The 21748-nt window shown below is 31.5% G+C and overlaps 1 protein-coding gene across 1 annotated transcript in view; it reads right to left on the bottom strand.

Moving 5' to 3' along the window:
- LOC106466708 (villin-1-like) overlaps positions 1–20266 on the bottom strand; it is a 50903-nt gene extending 30637 nt beyond the window's left edge. The window contains exons 1-10 of the mRNA XM_013927006.2: positions 20174–20266; positions 19212–19277; positions 16573–16703; positions 16314–16416; positions 15304–15417; positions 13590–13691; positions 10000–10109; positions 4689–4767; positions 1605–1703; positions 619–772 (exon numbers count right to left, since the gene is read on the bottom strand). Of these exons, the coding sequence (XP_013782460.1) occupies positions 619–772; positions 1605–1703; positions 4689–4767; positions 10000–10109; positions 13590–13691; positions 15304–15417; positions 16314–16416; positions 16573–16703; positions 19212–19277; positions 20174–20179 (964 nt within the window). The 5' untranslated portion in view covers positions 20180–20266. The remainder of the gene's footprint in view (positions 1–618; positions 773–1604; positions 1704–4688; positions 4768–9999; positions 10110–13589; positions 13692–15303; positions 15418–16313; positions 16417–16572; positions 16704–19211; positions 19278–20173) is intronic.
- Between the last annotated feature and the right edge of the window lie 1482 nt (positions 20267–21748).

The following is a 21748-nucleotide window of genomic DNA, read 5'->3' as shown; positions in this document are numbered from 1 at the left end:
CATTATGTTTACTTAACAATGTTATCAGAGATTGAGTTGAAATTTTTTTATTGTTATGATATTTTCTGCTGATTACGATGTTTTTGTTTATCTCTAGCTTGTTCCCTGTTGTTTTCTCAGTCACTGTGAGTAGGCATCCCAACTGCATATCATCTGGTTCTGTTTTACCATCAGATTTAGATGAAATTTCAATTACCACTTCTTCCACCTCAGAAGCTACTTTGGCCATTATATTATGTTATAGCAAGAAGCCCTGGAGCCACATACAAAACAATTGTATTTTGATAGCATAGACTGGTATTCTACTTGATTATTTTTATTTGACAATCTGCAATGTTTTTAACTGTGATTAGACCTGTTTATTGTCATCCAAACAACCATCTGAAACACTGGTATCTGTTGCCTAGCAGGGCACTGTTCTCTGTGACCGTAAATTGGTAAAATTCTGTTGCTAACTGATGAAAGAATATTGTTAAAGTTTATAATATCATAAAATTGTAAATTCACAAAAATTTCTCTTAAAGTTTCAACTGCTTTGCAAATCTACTGTTAGTATTCTATGAACACATTTTGTTCATGATGACAATATATCAATAGCACTTGGAATACAACACTCACCAACTTTTCCCACATTATGGGTTTTTCCAAGACCTGTAGTTTGGTTTACATCCCGCCAAAACTTAAATAAAGATTTGAATTCAGTAGTTTCTCCACCATCTATTACTCTTGTTATTTGAGTGTGATTTGGGTAGTTATTTTTGACAATGAAGCCCTTGAAAAAAAAAAGTAAAAATAAATCAATAATCTTCAAAACTTTCAATGTCTTTTTTTTACAATATGCTCTTTACTTAAATGCATACATTAACAACCATAGCTGAAAAGATGTTTTTTCCATAAAAACTTTAAAACACAGTTGCAAGTGTCAAGGAAGCTCTTGTGAGTCATTATATAATATAAAAGACTTCATTTACCTTAATAGTGAGTTATAGTTCAGACAGTGTATACAAACTGTTTGCACAACAATCAAATAAAAAGTCTTTCTTCTCATATAATAAATGAAACTTTTTTGTCCACATATTCAATATTTTACTGGGTGTCATTCTATATAATCACATATTATTAGGAACAGGTCATGGCCCTTTTTTCAAGGCATTCAGTTACTGAGCTCACTACTGATCTGTAAATATTGGTAGACCAAGCTACATACATCTAACTTAAAGTGAAAATGATTAAATGAAAATATTTTGTGTAACGTGGTGTAAAAATAAGAATCAGAGAATTATAAAAATTTTAATCTGTCCATCTCTGAACTTAATGGAATAACTGAGGTTAGTGATTAAATATGTCATGTAACAAAAAGTATCTGATAAATGTTTTCTAACAGCAGTACCGTGTAAGAAAAGAAATAGAAAACTTTGTAGATACAAAAGGATAAAAATAAAACATGCAAAAACTGAAACATTTGTGTATGTGATCACTAGAAGTTTAATATGTTTTAGAGCAATGCAAACATAAATATATCATTTAGTAAAGCAGCCTTCCTCACTTCTTGTGCAAGCACAAAATAGTTATATGAAATTTTTGTCTTTGTTTTGATGATTTACCTGTGCAAATTCAAGTGCTTTTTTTCTTTCTTCTGGACTAGCTTTTCTACCAACCCACACCCAGATTCCAGCTTCTCCATTGTCAACTATGAATGAATCCTAATTACAGAAAAAATATTTATGAATAAATATTTAATATCTATAATACACACCAATTATCATAACACTCCTATTTTAATAGCTTAATAAATTGCAAGTTATTTGAAAAAATGAATTATTCAAAATGTATAGACTTATTTTTATACTTTAAACTATATTCAACTTGTAGTATCATATGATCATTTAATGATGCAAAACAACTTTTGTATACATTCTGCAAAATGTAAAATACGTTTTATTAATGTATCACTAAAAATTAATACAATTTTAAACTGTTCCTTTCCAATTTCTATTTTGACAGTCTTGATAATCAAACAGTTAAAAAAAACTGTGGGTAGAATCAATATACTTTTATTATTAATTTTTTAAATTCTCTACGGGTTATTATAACTAAGCCTGAAAGGAATTAAGACTGTATATTTGCCAGTTAAGATAATAATTTTTCCATTTAAAGTGCTACAGAGGATCTGTAAGTCCGAAAGAATATAAGTTACTATTTTATTTTCACAAGCAGAATCTAGTTTACAAAACAGTAAACTAAGTAAACTTAGTTAAAATTAAGCATCCCTCAATGAGTTGAGTCATTGTGGGTTTAACTTATTGCTTGCAGAATTGTTACCCTTACAAAAAGATAAAATAGTTGTAAACAAAAAGGATAAGTGGAAATTAAACCTTCATCAATCAGCTGGGTCCTTGTGGATTTAACTTACTACTAAATGAAGCATTTTATTTATAGAAGAAAAACTAGTTTGGGTTAGGATTATAACCAAGCTGGATACAAAGACTGTTTTCTTTACATTCTGTTTAACATCTTTGGTAGTGAAAGCTTTGAGAGTCAGTATAAAATTTTAGTTGAAATAAAAAAAAAGACCAGCTGTATGATTATAAACATTTCAAAATTTCAGCATGCATTTAAAACATCAGAAAGATAATGTTTCTAGATCAGAGTAAACAAAAGAGCAGGCACATAAAAAAAAATACATGCTACTGCAAAGGTCCAAAAGAAGCCACCCACCTGAAAGCTGGAAGTGCATACAAAACAGAAAGACTAGAAAGGAAGATTCAAAGGAACCACACACACCAGCTGAGCAGCAAAGATAATAAATGAAAAAAGAACATTTTCTGAAAATCTGTAAAGTGAAATATTGCTTCCAATCTTTAGCTATGTTTACATAAATGGTGAAATATCAGAAGTTTAGCTATATTAAAATATTTTCTGAGAATATTAAAGTATTACTCTTACTTTATAGAAAAATCCTTAAATAGAATTTTTTAAAAGAGTCAAAGACAGACACATTTTCTAAACCTTAGATTCTTTGAACCTTAAACAAACTAACTTCAGAAATCATTTTGTTAATATAGTGATATAACTTCTTTAAACTAACAATTTACAGAACATAGAACCAATTTTACAAAATCTCAATAACTTTTTCAGACATTCTTATCTGGCCAATCACAGTATTTACAAACATAAACTACCCTACACATTTTTGATATAATCCTTTATTTTTAAAACATTTAATTACAACCAGTTTAACAGTAGTGAATACAATCCAGTTATGTCTAAAGTTTTAAACTGACATATATATTCCAATTTTCAATACAAAAGATTATCTTAAATGTTTAAACCAAATAATCATTCATCTAAAATTCCAGGTGCCACTCAGGCAATAACTATTCTAATTATCTGTTAGACATTTTTTTCTAGTTATACAAACAGATGTATCAAACTTTCAGAGCAACCTAAATACTTGCAAAGAAGAGTTATAAATTCCTTTTTAGGTTGAATCCATTAAAAATGTATTAAATTACTAATGGTGATAAACATATATAATATTATAAAAACATTTTGTCTGGATTCTATCATAGAAATACACGAGTTACTTTATTATGTAATGGAGTTATTACTCTATTGTAAGACCAGTCAGATTAATTATTGTCTGAGATATTAAATAGTTATTACATTTTTAAATAAAACTGCTACTGAGTGGTTGAAGAAATGTGAAGAAGTACTACTGAGGAGAGCTACTAGGATTATATCTGGAATGGAAGGGTTGTCATACGAGGAGAGGTTTATATCTCTGAAATTGTTTTCTCTTGAAAAAAGAAGAGTTAGTAGGTATCTGATTGAGGTGTTTAAGATGCTGAGGCAATTTATAGTGTTGATTCATGAGCATTTTTTGTACTTAATGATGAGAAAGGCAAGGCTAGAGGACACAAAAATTTTGGCAAGGTAGGAGTCAACTTCAGCTAAGACAGGTTCATATTTCTCACAGGGGCTGACCTATGAAATGGATTTCCTGCGGATAAGGTGGATGCAGTCAATTTATGGAAGATTAAGGGCAGGCTTGATAAATATTTGAATGATAACAGCTAGCTTTGAGTGTTTTATTTTTGCTTTAAAGTTTTTTTTTAGTGGATTGGATGGCTTAGATGGACCTAAAGGTCCCTTGTTGCCCTTAAATTATATGTGTATATATATATATAATAACAAACTGAATTAGTGACAGTATAAAATGCTGAACGTTTTTCAGTGGTTAGCATTATACATCAGCAGTGTCCAAACAAAACAATTCACAGAAAATTTCAAAATGTAACATTGTTTAATTTACATGTTACAGTATTTTCATTCTTATTAAAATATGATGTAAAATGTTGCATTTGTTTTGATCAACAAAAGCATCTCTTATAAAAATAATTACTAAAGACAAGTTACTTGGTTGCCCTCAAATACTGTTTATTCTAAAAACTCATCTACAAGAATATATATTTTATAAAACATAAATACTTCCACCATATATTCCTTTTGCAATAAAACATTCAGTATGTATAATTTGTTTGGAAAAAACATTATACTGAATTGTAGTTTCCTACTACACTTTACTGAACTATCTCCCCACCCCTCCAAAGTAAAATAAAATGTCAAACTTGTATTTTTTGTATTCATATAAAATCTTAATAATGTTACCTTACACATTGGCTTACCTGAGAATTCAGATCAGATTGTTCTAAAGGACCAGACTTTACTTGTGTGAGCTCTACTTTGGACCCCTCATCTGAGCACCTGGGGAGAAAACATAAAAGTAAGTTCCATGTTGTGCATCATCAAGACTCTGCAACTTATCAGATAAATTGGTTAATAAAGACAGAAGTGTGATACACACTTTAATATAAAAAAGTAAAAAAAAAGAGTTTGAACTTTAAAGAACTCATCTGCTAAGCAAATTCTGTTAAACAGCTTGAGCCACAAAATCAGTAGAGTGTAAAAATTTTTCTGTTCAACAGCTTGAGCCACAAAATCAATAGAGTGTAATAATTTTTCTGTTCAACAGCTTGAGCCACAAAATCAGTAGAGTGTACAATTTTTTCTGTTCAACAGCTTGAACCACAAAATCAGTAGAGTGTAAAAATGTTTCTGTTCAACAGCTTGAACCACAAAATCAGTAGAGTGTAAAAATTTTTCTGTTCAACAGCTTGAACCATAAAATCAGTAGAGTGTACAAATGTTTCTGTTCAACAGCTTGAACCACAAAATCAGTAGAGTGTACAAATTTTTCTGATTAATAAATTTGTTATAAAAAACAGCAGTATAGTTTTGTTTAGCCATGTACATACACACTTAAAAGAATTTAATAATATGATAAACTTTCTTATTCACCATTTAAAAACTTCCCAAAATCTTCAAAATATGACTAACTGTATCCATTGCATCCATTCTTTCTGTTGTATTAACTTCATGCATTAAAAAAAATATATATATACTATATCTAAATTTAAACTACTCCTGTGGATGAACCTACTCTGTAGTGACTTATCACTTCAAAGTTGGAACAAGAACAGACATACATTAAGAAAATGGCTATCAATAATTCAATGATACCTTTTAGTAAATATTTTGAAATTAATGCAAAAATTGGAAGTTAGCATTTTCCTTACCCTTGAAACTGTATTTCCTATAGATACTCACATCTCCACACAGAAAATTATCTTCCCTGTACATCTGCCTTAGAGATTTGCATGTCACTAGCCTTTAGACAACTCCCACTTAAATTTGCGAGATTTCTTGTGAGTTGTGTCACTGCATAATGATGTTATTATGCAGTAAAAGCCTTCTACCAATAGGAGGGGGACACAATCTTCCTGTGCACTAACTCCCTCTATGCTTTTGCACCCATAATCTTCATCTTTGACAAGGGAAAAAATACTAAGTTGCACCAAAAATGTGGAGCAAGGGTGGGAAGTGTATGAAAAGGTAAATATCTATTGGAAATACATTTTCAAGTAAGGAAAATGTTAACTTCGAAGATGATACACAACTCTTTACACAGAAAGTTAGAATCCCATGTTCATAACGTGCAGGGACCAGTGCAAAAGTTACCTAGCTGAGCTCCCATCAGAAAGTGCCCAAAGCAATGTGACACCTGGTAGCATGGGCTCCATAGGAATACACTCATGGGAAACTGCATCTCATTTCTTCCAGGGTACACTGTTTGCCCAGACTAGATGGAAGGAAGAGGCAAGCAAACCACATGTGTCATGGATACAGGAAGAAGAAGAACATGGTCATCCAAGTGCTTGCATACAAGAAGTCAGAAAGCCAATATGTGTGTAGCATGGTTGGTGCATATTCAGACCATACCTAGTGCACAACTCAACTCTATCGATAGAATTACTGGATTGATACCAGATGCGATAGAAGGGCACAGAGATTAATAGTGCATGCTTGGCTCAACTCTACCAGCAGACTCTTGGACCGACACAAGCTGCAGGAGGAGTATAGAGAACTCATGCCATAGTATGTAATGGTGGAGTGTGCTTGCCTCAATTTTACTGTCAGACTCCTGTCATAAATTATGTAATATGAAACACGTAGTGAGTGTTCACCTCCACTCTACTGAACAGGCATGACCACAAGAGAAGTATGTGGTATAATGATGTGCATGTGTGTGCTCACCTTGACTACACTGGACAGTCACAGCCTGTAAGAGGAGAGCAGATATCTTGGAATGTGCTTGCCTCAACTCTACTGGACAGTGGCAAGCTGAAGGAGAGGAGCACAGTCTTGTGATGTGCTTACCTCAACTCTACTGAACAGATGCAGACTGCAGGAGCAGGGCACAGTAAATTAGTAAGTGTTTCTAGCATGTTGTTGGTATAATGATATGAGGAGTGACCTGAACTACACTAACAGTGTCATCACCACCACATTTTCCACTTTTAGACCCAGCTATTAGGTCCCAATCAATGAGGGTTCTCCATGGTCCACCTCCATACCAGCTAGAAACTTGCAAGTGGTAAGGGTCTCCCTTGCTCCACTCAAAGAAAAAGGGGGAAGAATTTACAATAAGGAGACCTGGAGAAAATGCCCAGATCTCCATCAGTCCTGTTTCAGTCAGAAAGGTATTTTACTGGAGACAGTGCAATGGATGACAGCATAAACCTATTTTGAAAAGCCAGCAAGTAAGAGCCAGGGAATCAGGTACACCCCCTGGTGCTGGCTTTTTCCATGATAGACCATGCAATAGGTATGGTCTGGATTGGACAGTAGACAGATATCATAGTCCACGTGCCAAATTGAAGGATCTCATCAAGCAACTGTCAGAAACGAGAGACGAGGGAATGGGTGAGGTGGCAGACATGATGAGGAAAAATATGGAACAGTCTGCAGGTATTGAGTCCCAATGAAGAGTAGACCAAATAGAGCAGTTGCAGGACCCAGCCTGCAAGAGTAGATGGAGATAAGTCCCTGGAAGAAGAAACCCAGGAAATAAGAGGCAAAGGTGAGGGCCAGCATGAACAGGACACAACAGATGGTCCATATCAGATCAATCATAGATGTTTGAAATAGGAGAGAAAGAACATTCACCTTCTTGAGATGCTGAAGTCTTAGGACGGAAAAACCATTCAGGATAAAGTAGAAGATTTGAACAATGAAAAAGGGTATGAAAGAATCAGGAGTAGGATGGTCAAGATGAAGGTTGTGACAGATGGACAAACATCAAAAACACACCACTTACACTGGTAGATGGACAGGGTAGACAAAAGAAAAGAATGAGAGAGAAAAAAGGTTACTGGGAAAGTCCGATTTGATGGGTGATGGACTGGACAAATCCCAAACCTGATAGTAGATGGATGTGATCCCTAGATGGAATAGTGATGTGTATGGTTGAAGCAAGAGAGAAGGTGTGGGAAGAGGGGGGAAGGGTAGAGAGTAGGCAAAGAAGAGGGAACTGGAGTTGAGCCTGTCAAAGAGGTGTCACCAGGAGGGCACAAAAAAGGAATGCTGCAAATCAATGACAGGGCCCATGGTAAAAGTCAGAGAGGTGGGTATGCATACAATAAATTATTAGACCAGCTTTGACTGAAAACATCCACAGCCAGAGCTGAAGGATGAAGGACAAAAGACCAAAAGAGGAGAAGTTTGGAATTGAGGGGTATACCAAGAGCATTGATGAGTGAAATCCCCAGGACACCCATCTGAAACCTGAGGGTGAAAACACCAAAAAAGTTGATCCACAATGAGGCTCATAGCACCTGGTATGTGACAGGCAATGAGGTGAACCCATTGAGAATTGGCTCAATAAAAGCCTAATGTTTAAAAACAAAGGGTCCTGGATCTGGTGCCCCATGACAGTTGATGTAGGATACAACAATGGAGATGTTGGAGTGAATCATAACCAAATGATCCACCAGGAAAGGGTATGAAATGAGAACATGCTTGTTGTATTGCCAAAAGTTCGAGCACACTGGTGTGAAGATTTGTCCTGGGTCCAAGTGCCTCAAGTAAGATTCTTGTTCAGAGTTGCATGACAAAGCATAAGATCACAGGAACAGAGTTGATCTAAAAATGAATTAGCTTGAATGCCAATATCATTAGGGTGAGGGATGTGAAGGAGGGAATGGGAAGTGTCATAAGACATGAGATTGAGAAATATAGCAGAACATACCTATAAGATTGAGAGATAGAGCAGAACATACCTAAATAATAAGGTCCCGATAATGTGAGGAAGTCTGAAAATTCTCCTCAACAGGAAGGAAGTTCTTAAGGCATAACCAGGAGGAGGAAACAAATGGTCAGAATAGACTTCCTTGTCATATTCCCTCTCAGAACGAGAGGAAGGAATGCTAGATGAATAGACAAGCACTGAAACTCCCCTGCTGCATAATAGAACCCACTACCCTATGCATAATGACCATCACATCATCCACATTTAACATGTTTCCAGTACCCAAGTTAGAAACTTGACTAGTGAGGATATTCCTCATTCTAACTAGATGATGAAGTTACAAGAACTCCAGAGTTCATAATTGGATGAAAGAAAATAAATAAAGTAGATTGATTAGTCTAGAAATCCCTGTAAATTATGAGCAAAACAAAGCATGTCTAATTTGTGCAATGCCAAGGAAAAAGAATAAAGATCACGAGTGCAAAAACATGGAGAGAGCTAATGTGCAGGGAGGTTGTGTCACTCTCCTATTGGTGGAATATATTTACTGCATAACAACATCATTATGCAGTGGCACAAACCATGATAAATCTCGTGAGTTTAGGAGGGAGTTGCCTAAAGGCTAATGACATGCAAATCTCCAAGGCAGATGCACAACTTTCTGTGTGAAGAGGTGTGTATTGTCTTGGAAGCGACTTTTTCTAGTGATGCAGTATCTATTTTGGTAATAAAGGAGTTGTAAGTATCTAAGTATATATTCCTTTTTCTCTTACACCTACTATACCACCATCCCTGGTATTTTTAATAGTACTATTCTACATAATTAGTCTGTGGTTATCTGGACCCTCTTGAAGATTTTTTACAAGTATTTCTTAATGTTTTGATATAACAAAACTATTTGAAAATGGAGATACTATTATACTTTTAAACAAGTATCAAGTAATACAATAATATTAAGTTTTGGTCTATACAACATTTTCCCATAGAACTAGATGAAAGATATTTCCACATTATTATACAAGGTTAACTACAGGAAGTTAGAGAAATATAATGACAACTTACTAAGCAAAGTTCCCCAAAAACATCAGTGAAATATAAAAACATTTATTTGAACTAAAAAAATCATTTGAATTAATAATTTCAACTGTTTTTACAAACATCATTGTAACTTTACAAAAACATTATGCATAAAACATTCAAAACACAATCTTAAAAGTAACTAAATTTACAATGCAACTGACAAATTCACTTACCTTATTTTATAAATACCATTAAAGAGTCAGTTTTAGTATACATGATGTCATATAAATTTTCTAACAAAATTTAGAGATGTCTTCACAGTCATTTACCTATAAAGCTTTATGTTTTTCCGTTGCTTACAATCCACCTCATCATCATGAGGGACTTCCTTATAGTTCTTCACCTTTTTAAGTTTTAAGGGAAACCACTGTTCAAATACCTGCCAATCATAAAACAGAGGTTTGAAAAATACTGTTCAAATATATTAACCAAGTTCTTTTTTATTTTCATCATCATTAAGAAATTTCAAAACCATTTTGTTGTGTTCCCCATAAAATTGAATTTGAATCACTATAATTTTTTCAAGTTTCTGGGGACCTGTTTGTTGGTAGACTGGTAATTAACAAACAACTTTTTCTTCTAAAGAATATTATTCTACAAACATTTAAACAATATTTTACAAGTATTAACTTAAAATTGCTTATATATTGCAAAAGTTGCAGACTGAGAAATTATGTATATTATACAAATCATGTGTTTTGGTTAACTTCAACCTGAATTGCCCTTTTTACAACACTACAGTTAAACAGCCAGGTTAGTGACTCTAAGACTGATGATCAGAGGGAAAGTAAACAATCAGTAACACCTACTTCATATGCAGCTACTCATAGCCAAATAATGAGGCTGACTATCACAGTGGCATATTGTGAACTTTTGACATGGTATGCTAAGACACGTCTGCCTTACAAAATACACAAATTTTCCCTTAACATTTCTTGGAAATATTAAACCACATTTGGAAATGCTGATTATCAGGAAATGTCCATGACTGACATGGAATAGCTATTGTAATACAAATTAATAAATCATTAAACAAAATTCAAAGAGATCACATTTTCCTTACAATCTGCTGCAATCCATTAGTGGCTTATGGTTAAAAAATGTCTACATGTCAAGTCCTATACTTTCATTTACTTATGATATAACTTCAGCCCTAATAACAATGTTATTTATTACATAACCTCATACAAAAGAGCATCTATATTAGAAGAACAATTCTGAAGGTACAGCATGATTATTATGAAGTGTTTACCCAAGGCACATAAGACTACAGTTACATTTTGTGCATTTATAACTAACTTACTGAGAACCTACTCAGATGGATATATTTCATTAATAGTAAAAAACTTCACTTACATTTAGAAATACAGTGTTAAATATTCAGCGATACATTCTGTTGGATACATCAGAAAACCCATTTTTCTTTCTATACTCATATTAATTATTGAATCTCTTACAGAAAATGACCCAGAGCCTTTAGTGATAATTGAAAGATTATGCAAAATATCTATAAACTAATATAAACTCATACTAGTAGATTAGTTTAACATCTTTTCTCAAATAAAAGATTTAGAGTGAACCAAGTATTTTACCTACAAAAAAATACTAGACTCTTGTTAAACCAAGTAGCAGCACAGATAAATAAAATAAAAAAATGCAATAGCTGGCAATTTTATTGCAAAAGTAAAGTGTACCAATGGTTATACTTGGTAAAGATCCTACACACTACAACAGCAAAGTTATAGAGGTCCTTTTTATATATACAGAAAAAATATATTAAAAATTGCATTTTAAAGTGTTTACAAAATATATTAAGCCTGCTGGATTCCCAAAAATTCATAAATTAAAATTTTTTATGAAACCAATAGTGTCAATTATTGATGCTTTAACTAATCATGTGCTTTGATTAATTTCTTTTAGTTACTTTACACCTGTAACAGTAAATCAGTAACCAACCTATATTTTTTACAAGTACTTTTGAATATTTTTTCCTTTGTGCTGAATTGAAATTTAATGCAGGTATAAAGAAAGTTTATGCTAAAGTTTCATTTTAAAATAATCATTTGTGCAATAGTTCTTTTCTTATTATGATGTTGCAATTGGATTATCTAAACATATTTTATAAGTTATGTCAGCTGCTGAGAAGTCATATTTGGATACAGTGAATATATATTTAAGGTGAAGAGAACAAGTTCAATTTGTTACAGTACTAGAATTTAAGACTTCAATGTTATATTCATCTAATTTCCTTTGTTTGCAATCACAAACATAGTTTTAAGTAAATATTTATTATAAAACACTTCTAAGAAGTGTATGCTTGTTTCGAAAATTTTGTGCCAATTGCTTAAAACTCTTGAGTCATGGTTGACTATCATTATAAAATTATAGGTAGTTATGCTTTCTGTGTAAAAAAATCAATCAAGATATAATGTTTTGAAATTAATTTGCTGATAACATAGTCTGCAAATGTCTGAAATAAGCTGCAACCATTCAAACTTTTAATTGTTCGACACATTAGAGATATAGTTTTACTAGTTTTTATGAAAAAAATATATTATAAGTGCTATTAAAGTCATCTTCAAATGTATTCTCTGCAATGGTTGTCCACTAATCACAAAACATAACTAACAGAACAAAGCAGTATTCCAAGATAACACCAGGAGTTCCTTTCCATATGGCTGAGGGAAAGCTTCCTCTCTAGATCTTTTGTAAATTTGAGTTTTATTTCTAGATGATAATTCTTATTGTGAATAAGCTAAGTACCCTTAAAATTGTACCATTTTAGACATTACTTGTTTAAAAAAATCTTAGTGAATACAACTAAACAATGTTTATAGACATACTGCACCTTCAGAACTTGAATGCCCTGTGTCACATCAATCACCAAATAAAAATCCCCCCTTTGAAAAAAATTTGAATAAAAACTCATGAAACATAAATATTAACACTGTTAAAAAGGTTAGGGATAGATTGTAGTCTAGAACAATTATTAAACCTGTATAACTAAATCTTGTTTTACTTTCCTGCAATTGTAACTTCTATTTTTGTAATTTGGAATTATTTATAACAAAACAAGGAACTGGAAGTTTTTTCAATACTGATAAAAATTAATTTCATGGAACAGACCAGCCACTCATGAACATTTCAGCTCGAGTACCAACATTTATTATTCTAAACAAATATATACATAAAAACTGCAAAATTCACAAAAAAAACAGCAAGTAATACCTGAAATTTATTTTTAATCAAGTAGTCAAATACTTGAATGGTTAAATAGCTTAGTAAATAAAGTTTTAAAATAATATCATTCTAATTAGTTGAACTGGCAAGTAGCTAGATCCACAACTTTTTCCTAGCCATTTATTCTTGTTGAAAAATAGAAAAGGAAATAAATAACTAATGGCACTGAAACAAGGAATGTATTGGTGTAGGAAATTAATCAGGGTAGAAATTAAAATTGTATATTAAAAATGATAAAAGGTTTTTTCTGAAAACAATATTACTAACACATGCATACCCTCCCTATAGTTATTTATAATTTTCTGCTAACAAATGTCATGTACATTTAATGAATTACTGATTGTCACTTATAAAAATATAAAGATGGCATACATATGTCAACAGTTATTATTCGATATTAAATTTAAAATTTAAGAACTTTTTTATTGAAATATGTCTCAAATGAAATTACTATTTACGTTATTATCTCTACAAATTTAGAAATGCATTTTAACATTTTAAAAATAATTGAAATCTTCAACATCAACACCACATAAAAATAACGAAAAAGTGGATTAACCTGTCACATTACAAATACTATCTATGCATCTTTAGGAAGAATGAAAGTGATATTTTTTACCTGTTTTTCTTCTTTGAGCAAAGACTTTTCTTTACCATCCTCAATTATTACTATTGAACCTCCCCCATGATCAGATTTCAATTGTTGAGCAGTTCTCGCTCCCTGTATGTTAAAAAGATGCAAAATAAAATAATATTACATACCTTCACTAAATATGATAAGGTTGGATGCTATATACAGTAGGTATCCATAGAGTGAATGAGCAAACAGGTAGATATACATATTAAAAGTTCATAGTCACCAATTTCATTTTTAAGATTTTTGCATAAAGAAATATAAAAAATATAAACTCCAGTAATCTTTAGTGTTTAGTCACAGAACCTTTGCAATCTTTAAAAACAAGCTAAGGAAACACAACAGCATGAAAAATAGGTAAGTGCTTTTAAAAATGAAATTTTTACAGCAATATATCATTCAGTTTCACTTCAGTACCAAAAAAACATGTTAATTTTAAATCCTCCCACCTCTGTTAAACCACATGAAAAAAAAAACCTCTTTGTAAGTAAAGTACCTAAAATTAAACAACTTTTTTAAATTATAATTAAAAGCTTAATTGTTAGAGGTAAAAACAAATTGATATTATATAGACCAGTTACCTAAAATCTAATAATTGATGCACTACTGTAGTGAATTATCCAATGTTGAATTTAATATATTACATACATGTATATAAAATTATTTATTAAATATAAGTAGATTCTGCAATGATCTGCTAATCAAATCTTGGGTATTTTTTCACAAAAGACTGTTAAGCTTTATATTGGGGAACCTATATAGATGTTACAACATCCAAGCAGAGTGCTATTGCTAGTGGTAGGGCAAATAGGATTTTAGGTTGTATCTACAAAAAAATTGAATACAAGTCAAAAGATATTATGAATTCATTGTATAGGTCACTGGTTAGTACTATGTTCAGACTTGAACTCCTTATCTAAGGAAGGGTATTAAACTGTTGGATAGGATTTGGAGGAGGGCTACCAGGATAATACTTAATGGTGAAAATGGTAGGACTGGGGACATAAATATAAATTTTTTCAGATAGTTTGTTTGTTTTAAGTTAAGCATAAAGCTACACAATGGGCTATCTGTGCTCTGCTCACCAAAATGTTTTTTCAGAATGGAAGCCATCTTCAGCTAAATAACTTTATTTTTCTAACAGGGTAGTTGGCCTTTGGAATGAATTGCCTTCACATGTGGTGGAAGTAGTATTTAAAGGAGCTTAAAGGCAGGTTGGAAATATATTTGAATGATAAGGACTGGCTTTGATTTGCATTTTTTATTAATAGTTTAGTTTAGTGGATGGAATAGCCTCAATAGACCAGCAGGACTCTTGTCGTCCACAAAATTTATGTTATATCATGATCTCATTCTGAATAGAACACTATTTTTTGAAAAAAAGAAGAGAATATATGAATTTATTTTTAATAACATTTATAATTTTCATTTATCAGTAGTCTAATACAGGCCTAGACATTTGAATTTTAACAGCTTCTAAGTGTTGTGAGAAGCTGTAATTCATCTTTTGGAACAGGTTGTCTATTATTGTACTTGAAATATCTAATTTGTTTTAAATAATTTTGAACTAGTACTACACAACTTGAACACAATTTTATATACTGCAAATGTCACCACAGAATCAAAACAGAAAATCTGTAAATAATACATTCAGGATTATTTACACATTTTGTGATAAATGGACAGCTTTGAACTTCACCTGAATTTTTTCCATGTTGTTTGCATATTTACCAGTCCACACATAAATAACCTCTCCTGCATCAAGCACAAAAACATCACCATCATTTAGATATTCCCAGCCAAGTCCTCGAGTCTAAAAATTAAAAATAAGAATACACTTTTGGTCATAGCTAAAATGTCAACCAAGTTCCCATTTGAAACATACATATTACAATAAAAATATTGAAAGTATCATGGAGGATACAGTTTTTCAGACTGTTCCCCATATCTAACTACTGATGAATTATTTAGTAAATTATGAAAGCTCTACCTCTATAAGCTTTTGGTTTAGTTCAACAAGTAACACTTCAAAATATTTTATTTTAGACTTTATTTGAGTAAATGATTTTGAAATGTATAATATACAAACATATAAATCCCATCACAGCTAAATAAAACAATTATTTTAAGAGTAGGTTAAGGTGTAAATATTACCATAGCAGTACCAAGTCTACAGAATTACCTCATAGCAAAAGAAATATTTACTGTTATAAGAAAGGATGCAAAAAAAGCAGACCTAAGTTAATATACATAATCATTATAATCCACAACAATAGAAACCTAGGTAGTTCACAAGTTAAGTAAAATTAGCTTTTTCTTTACTGTTCAGTATATTTCTAAAACACCAGAATTAAAAAAAAAAAGTTCAAGTGAAAGTATTGGTAAAATGTATTCAAGCAGTGACAGAAACAAAAAGAGTCAAGTTTCTTCCACATATGAGCATCTAATACTATATTTTGATTAAATATATATTAATTCAAGGCAAGAGAAACCAGAATCTGAATACTAGCTTGTTCTCAGAACAATTATATCCATCAAACAAATTATTGATAGATGTAGTTTAAATTTTCCATCAGATATTAACAATTTTGCTAATATGTTAAGTGTGAGAAAGATTGTTTGATGATAATATTACAACATACATACATAGTGTACAATTGCTCTTTAAATTTAAAAAAATCTGATAGTTTTCACATTAAGACCACAGACCTGACGAATGATAGGTTTTCGCTTCCCTTTAACATGCAAAAGACATGGTTTGACAGATGTGTCAACTTTTCGAAACCCACTTGCTATTCCACCTTCTAGCACCCTAAGTACAAACATATAATATAATGGACTGATATTAAATATATTTTATTTTAGTATCAAAACACAAAATTATGTTTTCATATAAAATGTAAAATATTTCAAATCAACAGCACAGCAATAAGACTAGTAAATGGACTGTTTTTCTGGCTATACATACTTCAAGCCTTTTTTAAAGTAGGAGATAAAACGTTTTGACTCATGGCCTTCCACCTCCCTGTGCTGAACAGGAAAACCACCAAAGTAGTCATCTAGCTCAACAGTTTTGATTGCAGCCACACCTTGTTCATCCTAGTAAGAAAAATAAATTGAAAGAGCTAGCTGGTTACACTATACATACAACCCCTATATCTTAAATTCACTCCTCTTTTTAAAAATACCTTTTGCAAAATTCAGTTTTATACTTGAGCCTATATCCTAGTTCATTGTCCTTAAAATACATTTTCAAATAACACTTAACATTTTAATCATATCATTTATAACTCTTGGTCACTAAAACCTACATGTAATACTTTATACACAATATCAAATTTTTCCAAAGTAAAGTCTTTAAAAACTGAGAAAACAAGTAATCAATTTATATTTTTATTATTCAGTTAATGAGCATCAATACAGATCTCAAACATTTTTCTTTTGAGTTCCACTAATTACATTCATCGAATCAATTCAATTAACTTAGAGTAATTATGATGTTTTGTTTTCATGTATAAGTATGTTCTAAACTTATCTTATAAGGTTTTCATTGGTACAACAAAGGTTGTTTGAAAATTTCGATAACCTGGAACACTAACTTCAGTTCAGGAAGTAAGCTTCTGTTATCACCTACCTTTTCCCAGGTCTCTATATATTAGCCTCACCTTTTCCCAGGTCCATATATATTAGCCTTACCTTTTTCTCATGTCTCTGTATATTAGCCTTTCTGTTTGTTTTTGACTTTTTTTTTATTAGGATCAACCACTTTCAAAAACAACATGCAAATAGTGAAAGTAATTTTTATATGTTTGTTACTTTAGGGTAAGCACCTATCTACTCATTGTAGTTTTTGTACCTGTGAAGCTTATGAACAGGTATTAAATCTCAAAGATGTTAGATTCTACTTTAACAGACTCCCATGCTAAAAAGACATAATTACACGTTTTTTATAATTTCCTAAGCATATTCAATAGCACTAAATTTTATAAGCCCTAAAATATTTATAGGCAGTTTAAACTTCAACAAACTAGAAAGTCTTCATTATAATTTGAAATATTATACTAAAATATCCAAATAAATCTATATAAACCAAATATCACAGACTATTTTATGATGATTTTTAGAACCACAATTATTTTACCACATGGAGGAATTATTATTTTATTGAAAGATATTTTTAAACTAAAGTTGTTATTTTATAATTATAGCATACTTCAGAATTTCTTATAATAAATAATACATGAACTGCAGAATCAAAGAAGATGTTGTTTAAACAACTGATTTTATAATTGTATTTATTATAGTTTAAAAACCTGATTGTCATTTTGCTTAAAAGAGTAGTTTAAAAGCATTTTTTAAAGCTTAATCAGAAAAGTATCTGATCTATATAAATAAACATCAATATGTGTGTGTGTATCTGTTCCTTATACATTTTCACATTTCTTTATCAATCGTGTTAATAGAATTCTTGAAAACATTATGTTTTTCTTTTCAGTATTGGTACCTTTATGTACTTTTATTCAACTTTTAATGTTTATTATGTTACAAAAATATAGAAGCACAATTTCCTATCCTTTGTTGCAAATGAGTTTTTATTTCACCTGTCCCACTGACTGGGTACTCCAGCTGGTACATATACATATCCTTTCATTTTAGGTAAAAGTTTACATAGAATAAACTAGTCTCACTTTAGTATTTAATTCATACTTTTCTCATTTTTACATTATATACATATATATATATATATATTGTTACGACAGCAGAAGTCACGTGACGCTGGTAACACGAGATGAGTGTCTAGAAGATTCATGAAGATGCTAGTGCGTGATACGCGCGCATTTTTGATTGTATATAAGCACGCCAGACAAAGGAGAGGATCATTCGAAACTGGAGTAGCAGAGAGGGAGATTGAAGTTATAAACACCGATAACCACTGTAAGTAAAGTGCATGAATCGTTCGTTGTGAATTATAGCATTTGTTTAAGTTAAAGTGACTGTGGAAATTAAGTGTATTGCAAAGTTGAATTGAGAAAGAATAAACTAGTTTTATTTAAGAAAGAACTTGTATCGCAGAAGTTCCTGGGAAAGAATTTCTACGGAAAATTAACAAACGAACACAGAGATGTAACAATATATATATATCCTTTCAAACTGCAAGCCTCTTTTCATGCAGTTTTATATAGGCTTAATTACAACACTGATGATTTTTAAAAAATCAATGAAAATGTTTTTGTGATAATATCATTTTTCAACTTTTCAAAGATGTATAAATTAAATAACAAGCTAAATACTCAGTTTAACAGATTACAATTGTTTAATACATGCGACTATATTTCTATAGAATAATTACTTGAAGCCTATAAACAATGCCTCCACATTTTTAAGTGCAGGTAAACAATGCTGTCTTTGCTGATTAAAACAAAACTACAACACTTCTGTCCCTTTTTTATATTTTCACATCAAACATGAAGAAGTATAATTTTGTTTGTTTGCAGTTAAATACAAAGCTGCACAATGGTCCAGCTGTGCTGTGTATTGCAGTTACAAATTTAGAATGTAAGGCAATGAAACTTTTTTAAATCCTTAAAAATATATATACATATATACCTTTGAACACTGAGCTCCAATCCAAAAGTGTATGTGAACCTCAAGACCACCATTTACTGTTCTTGTCTATAAAAAAATAAATAATAAAATAGTTATACTGATTTAACACTGACTGGATAAAAATATTGGTTTAGAAACACAGAATTTTACATACATACACTGCATATAAAACCATTACTATTCTAATTTCTAATCATTCGAACAATGTAGGTCTCTGTTTCTTTTCTATAAGTCTAAGGCCGAATAACATGATGTTACTTTTACTAGTTTTAGTTTTAACTGAAACAACAAATCTAATGTGATTTTATCGTAACATCATGTATTTTTTTACACATATTGCATCCAAAATTAATTTCAAATAATATTCAAAGTGCTTACTGCAGTCATGGGTACTTTACGCAAGCTATGTAAATATGTATAATTATATTTATAGCGTCAATAAATATATACATAATACAGTAGTACGATATTTTTCTTCCGTGACTTTACTTTACTCGCAAGTTGTAAGTGTACTTACACTTATAGGGTTATCTTATAAGTCTGGCAATGCATGCACTAACGTACAAGAAAGTTCAAACTTTAGTGTGTTTTTCACTTCACTCGTTTCGTTTGTCCGTTCGGTTCGAATTGTGTGAGTACTCGCATAGAAATTTACTCTCTTCTATTAAGCATTTTGACGATACTAGAGTTAAATATTTCAAAACAACTGAATTATTTTCATTTGAGAAAGTCTTTCGTATTTTCAGACAAAATAGACATTATGGTCATTAATGTTTTATCTACTCTGTTACCATTACACTTCAACTTACTAATAATACTAACGATTTGTTCGATTACTTAAATATTTAATGGCAGGTTAAACAAACATATATACAACTGCATATGCAAAAACAAAATGTTAAAACACATACAGCCTACGGACTTTGAACAACTAAAATACTAATAAAAATATTTATGCTTACTTTCATAGCAGAGTCTCCCTTTTCTCCATACTCTGTTCCCTATCAAAAACATTAAACTTCAAATAAATAAACTTGTTTATTTAAATATAAATTACAGGTTCACACAATAAACACAAGTAGTCAATGTAATATCACATTTTGATATACACGAAGAAGTGAAAACTATGAAGAATGAGTTGTTACAAACTGGAATGGGTGAAAGCCGGACCAAAGTAAAATTTGCCAAACGGGATATAAAACAACTCCGATGGATTTAGAAATAATATCAAACTATTATTCTCTCTCCATAGCTCAAAGAAGAGGAAGAATTAAACAAATTTCGCTATAATAATAATAAAAATAAATGATCATACATAGCCCTCTTTGAAACTACTTGAGCAATAAAAATTAAAAATAAACACATTCTGCATGACATAAACAAGATAACCTTTGTCAATCAAAACATGAGTTGTGATCTGCACAAATGCGCACCCAACGTGTTACATCAAACTGTGAGGAAATCTATGATGCAAACCGAAAATAAAACATTTCGCCATTTATGGCGACACCCACTGAAGGTTATTACTCGTATTGTCAAGTAAGGTCAAGTCTTATACACAGTTTCACTTGCACTTGAACATATAGTTGAAATGGAAGTCGAGCATCGTATTGACAAGAACAAAGTCTAAACAACGAACTTTTCTGTAGAATTCAAAACTTCCTTAGCACACTCTTTTAACATATGAGATGTAGTTAACCTTTTTTATAAGGCTGTTTCACGCTATAATTACGTCATGAATCATGATTTAAAGGTAAAGGTTATGACCGAACAATATCAATGAGGGAAAACATATGTTCTATCAATAACTATCCCATTATGTCCTAATTCATTGTTGGATGCAACATCATTATTGAAATACGTACTTCAATTTCATTATTATATTCTCATGTTATATTCTGATGTTCATATTGCAACTGTATATACAGTTCACGCAATAAATGACAAAGTTGAAAAAGTGGCTATAAGCCTACAATGATTGACTTGTATTTAACTATTTGTTCAGAGGAGTAAATAAGATGATTATAGGATGCGGGAGATATAATCTAAAACAGCAGACCAAAACAGAAATATTTTATTTCCTTAAACCTCAAAGTTGCTGGATAAGAATATTTTGATGACGTTATTTTAGTTCTTCGGGAGTTCTCTAGGACTCTTATCGACGCTATCATTATTCGAGGACTTTACAGACCCGGAAACAGGATTTATAGTTCAAATGTTTAGAACAGACGTGTGAGTTTACGTTTATAAATCTAGTAGCCATAATTAATCAATAATGCTAAATTAATATTGTTACGACAGCGGAAGTCGCGCGACTCTGGGAACATGCGCTGGAGTTCTTTTGGAGTTCTAGAAAGATCGAGAAACCAGTCGAACGTCCTAGTGTTGGCCAGACGCCCTCTATTTTGTATATATAAGACAGGCAAGAAGTGACGGCAGAGATAATTGGAGACAGAGAGATATAGAGACAGATAATCGAGTCAAGCCGTAAGTAAACTGCGTGAATCGTTGTGAATTCTAGCGTGTGTTTAAAATAA

The sequence above is a fragment of the Limulus polyphemus genome, unplaced genomic scaffold, assembly GCF_000517525.1.
Source record: "Limulus polyphemus unplaced genomic scaffold, Limulus_polyphemus-2.1.2 Scaffold2352, whole genome shotgun sequence".
Lineage (NCBI taxonomy): Eukaryota > Metazoa > Arthropoda > Merostomata > Xiphosura > Limulidae > Limulus > Limulus polyphemus.
This window is presented reverse-complemented; position numbering and strand designations above follow the sequence as displayed.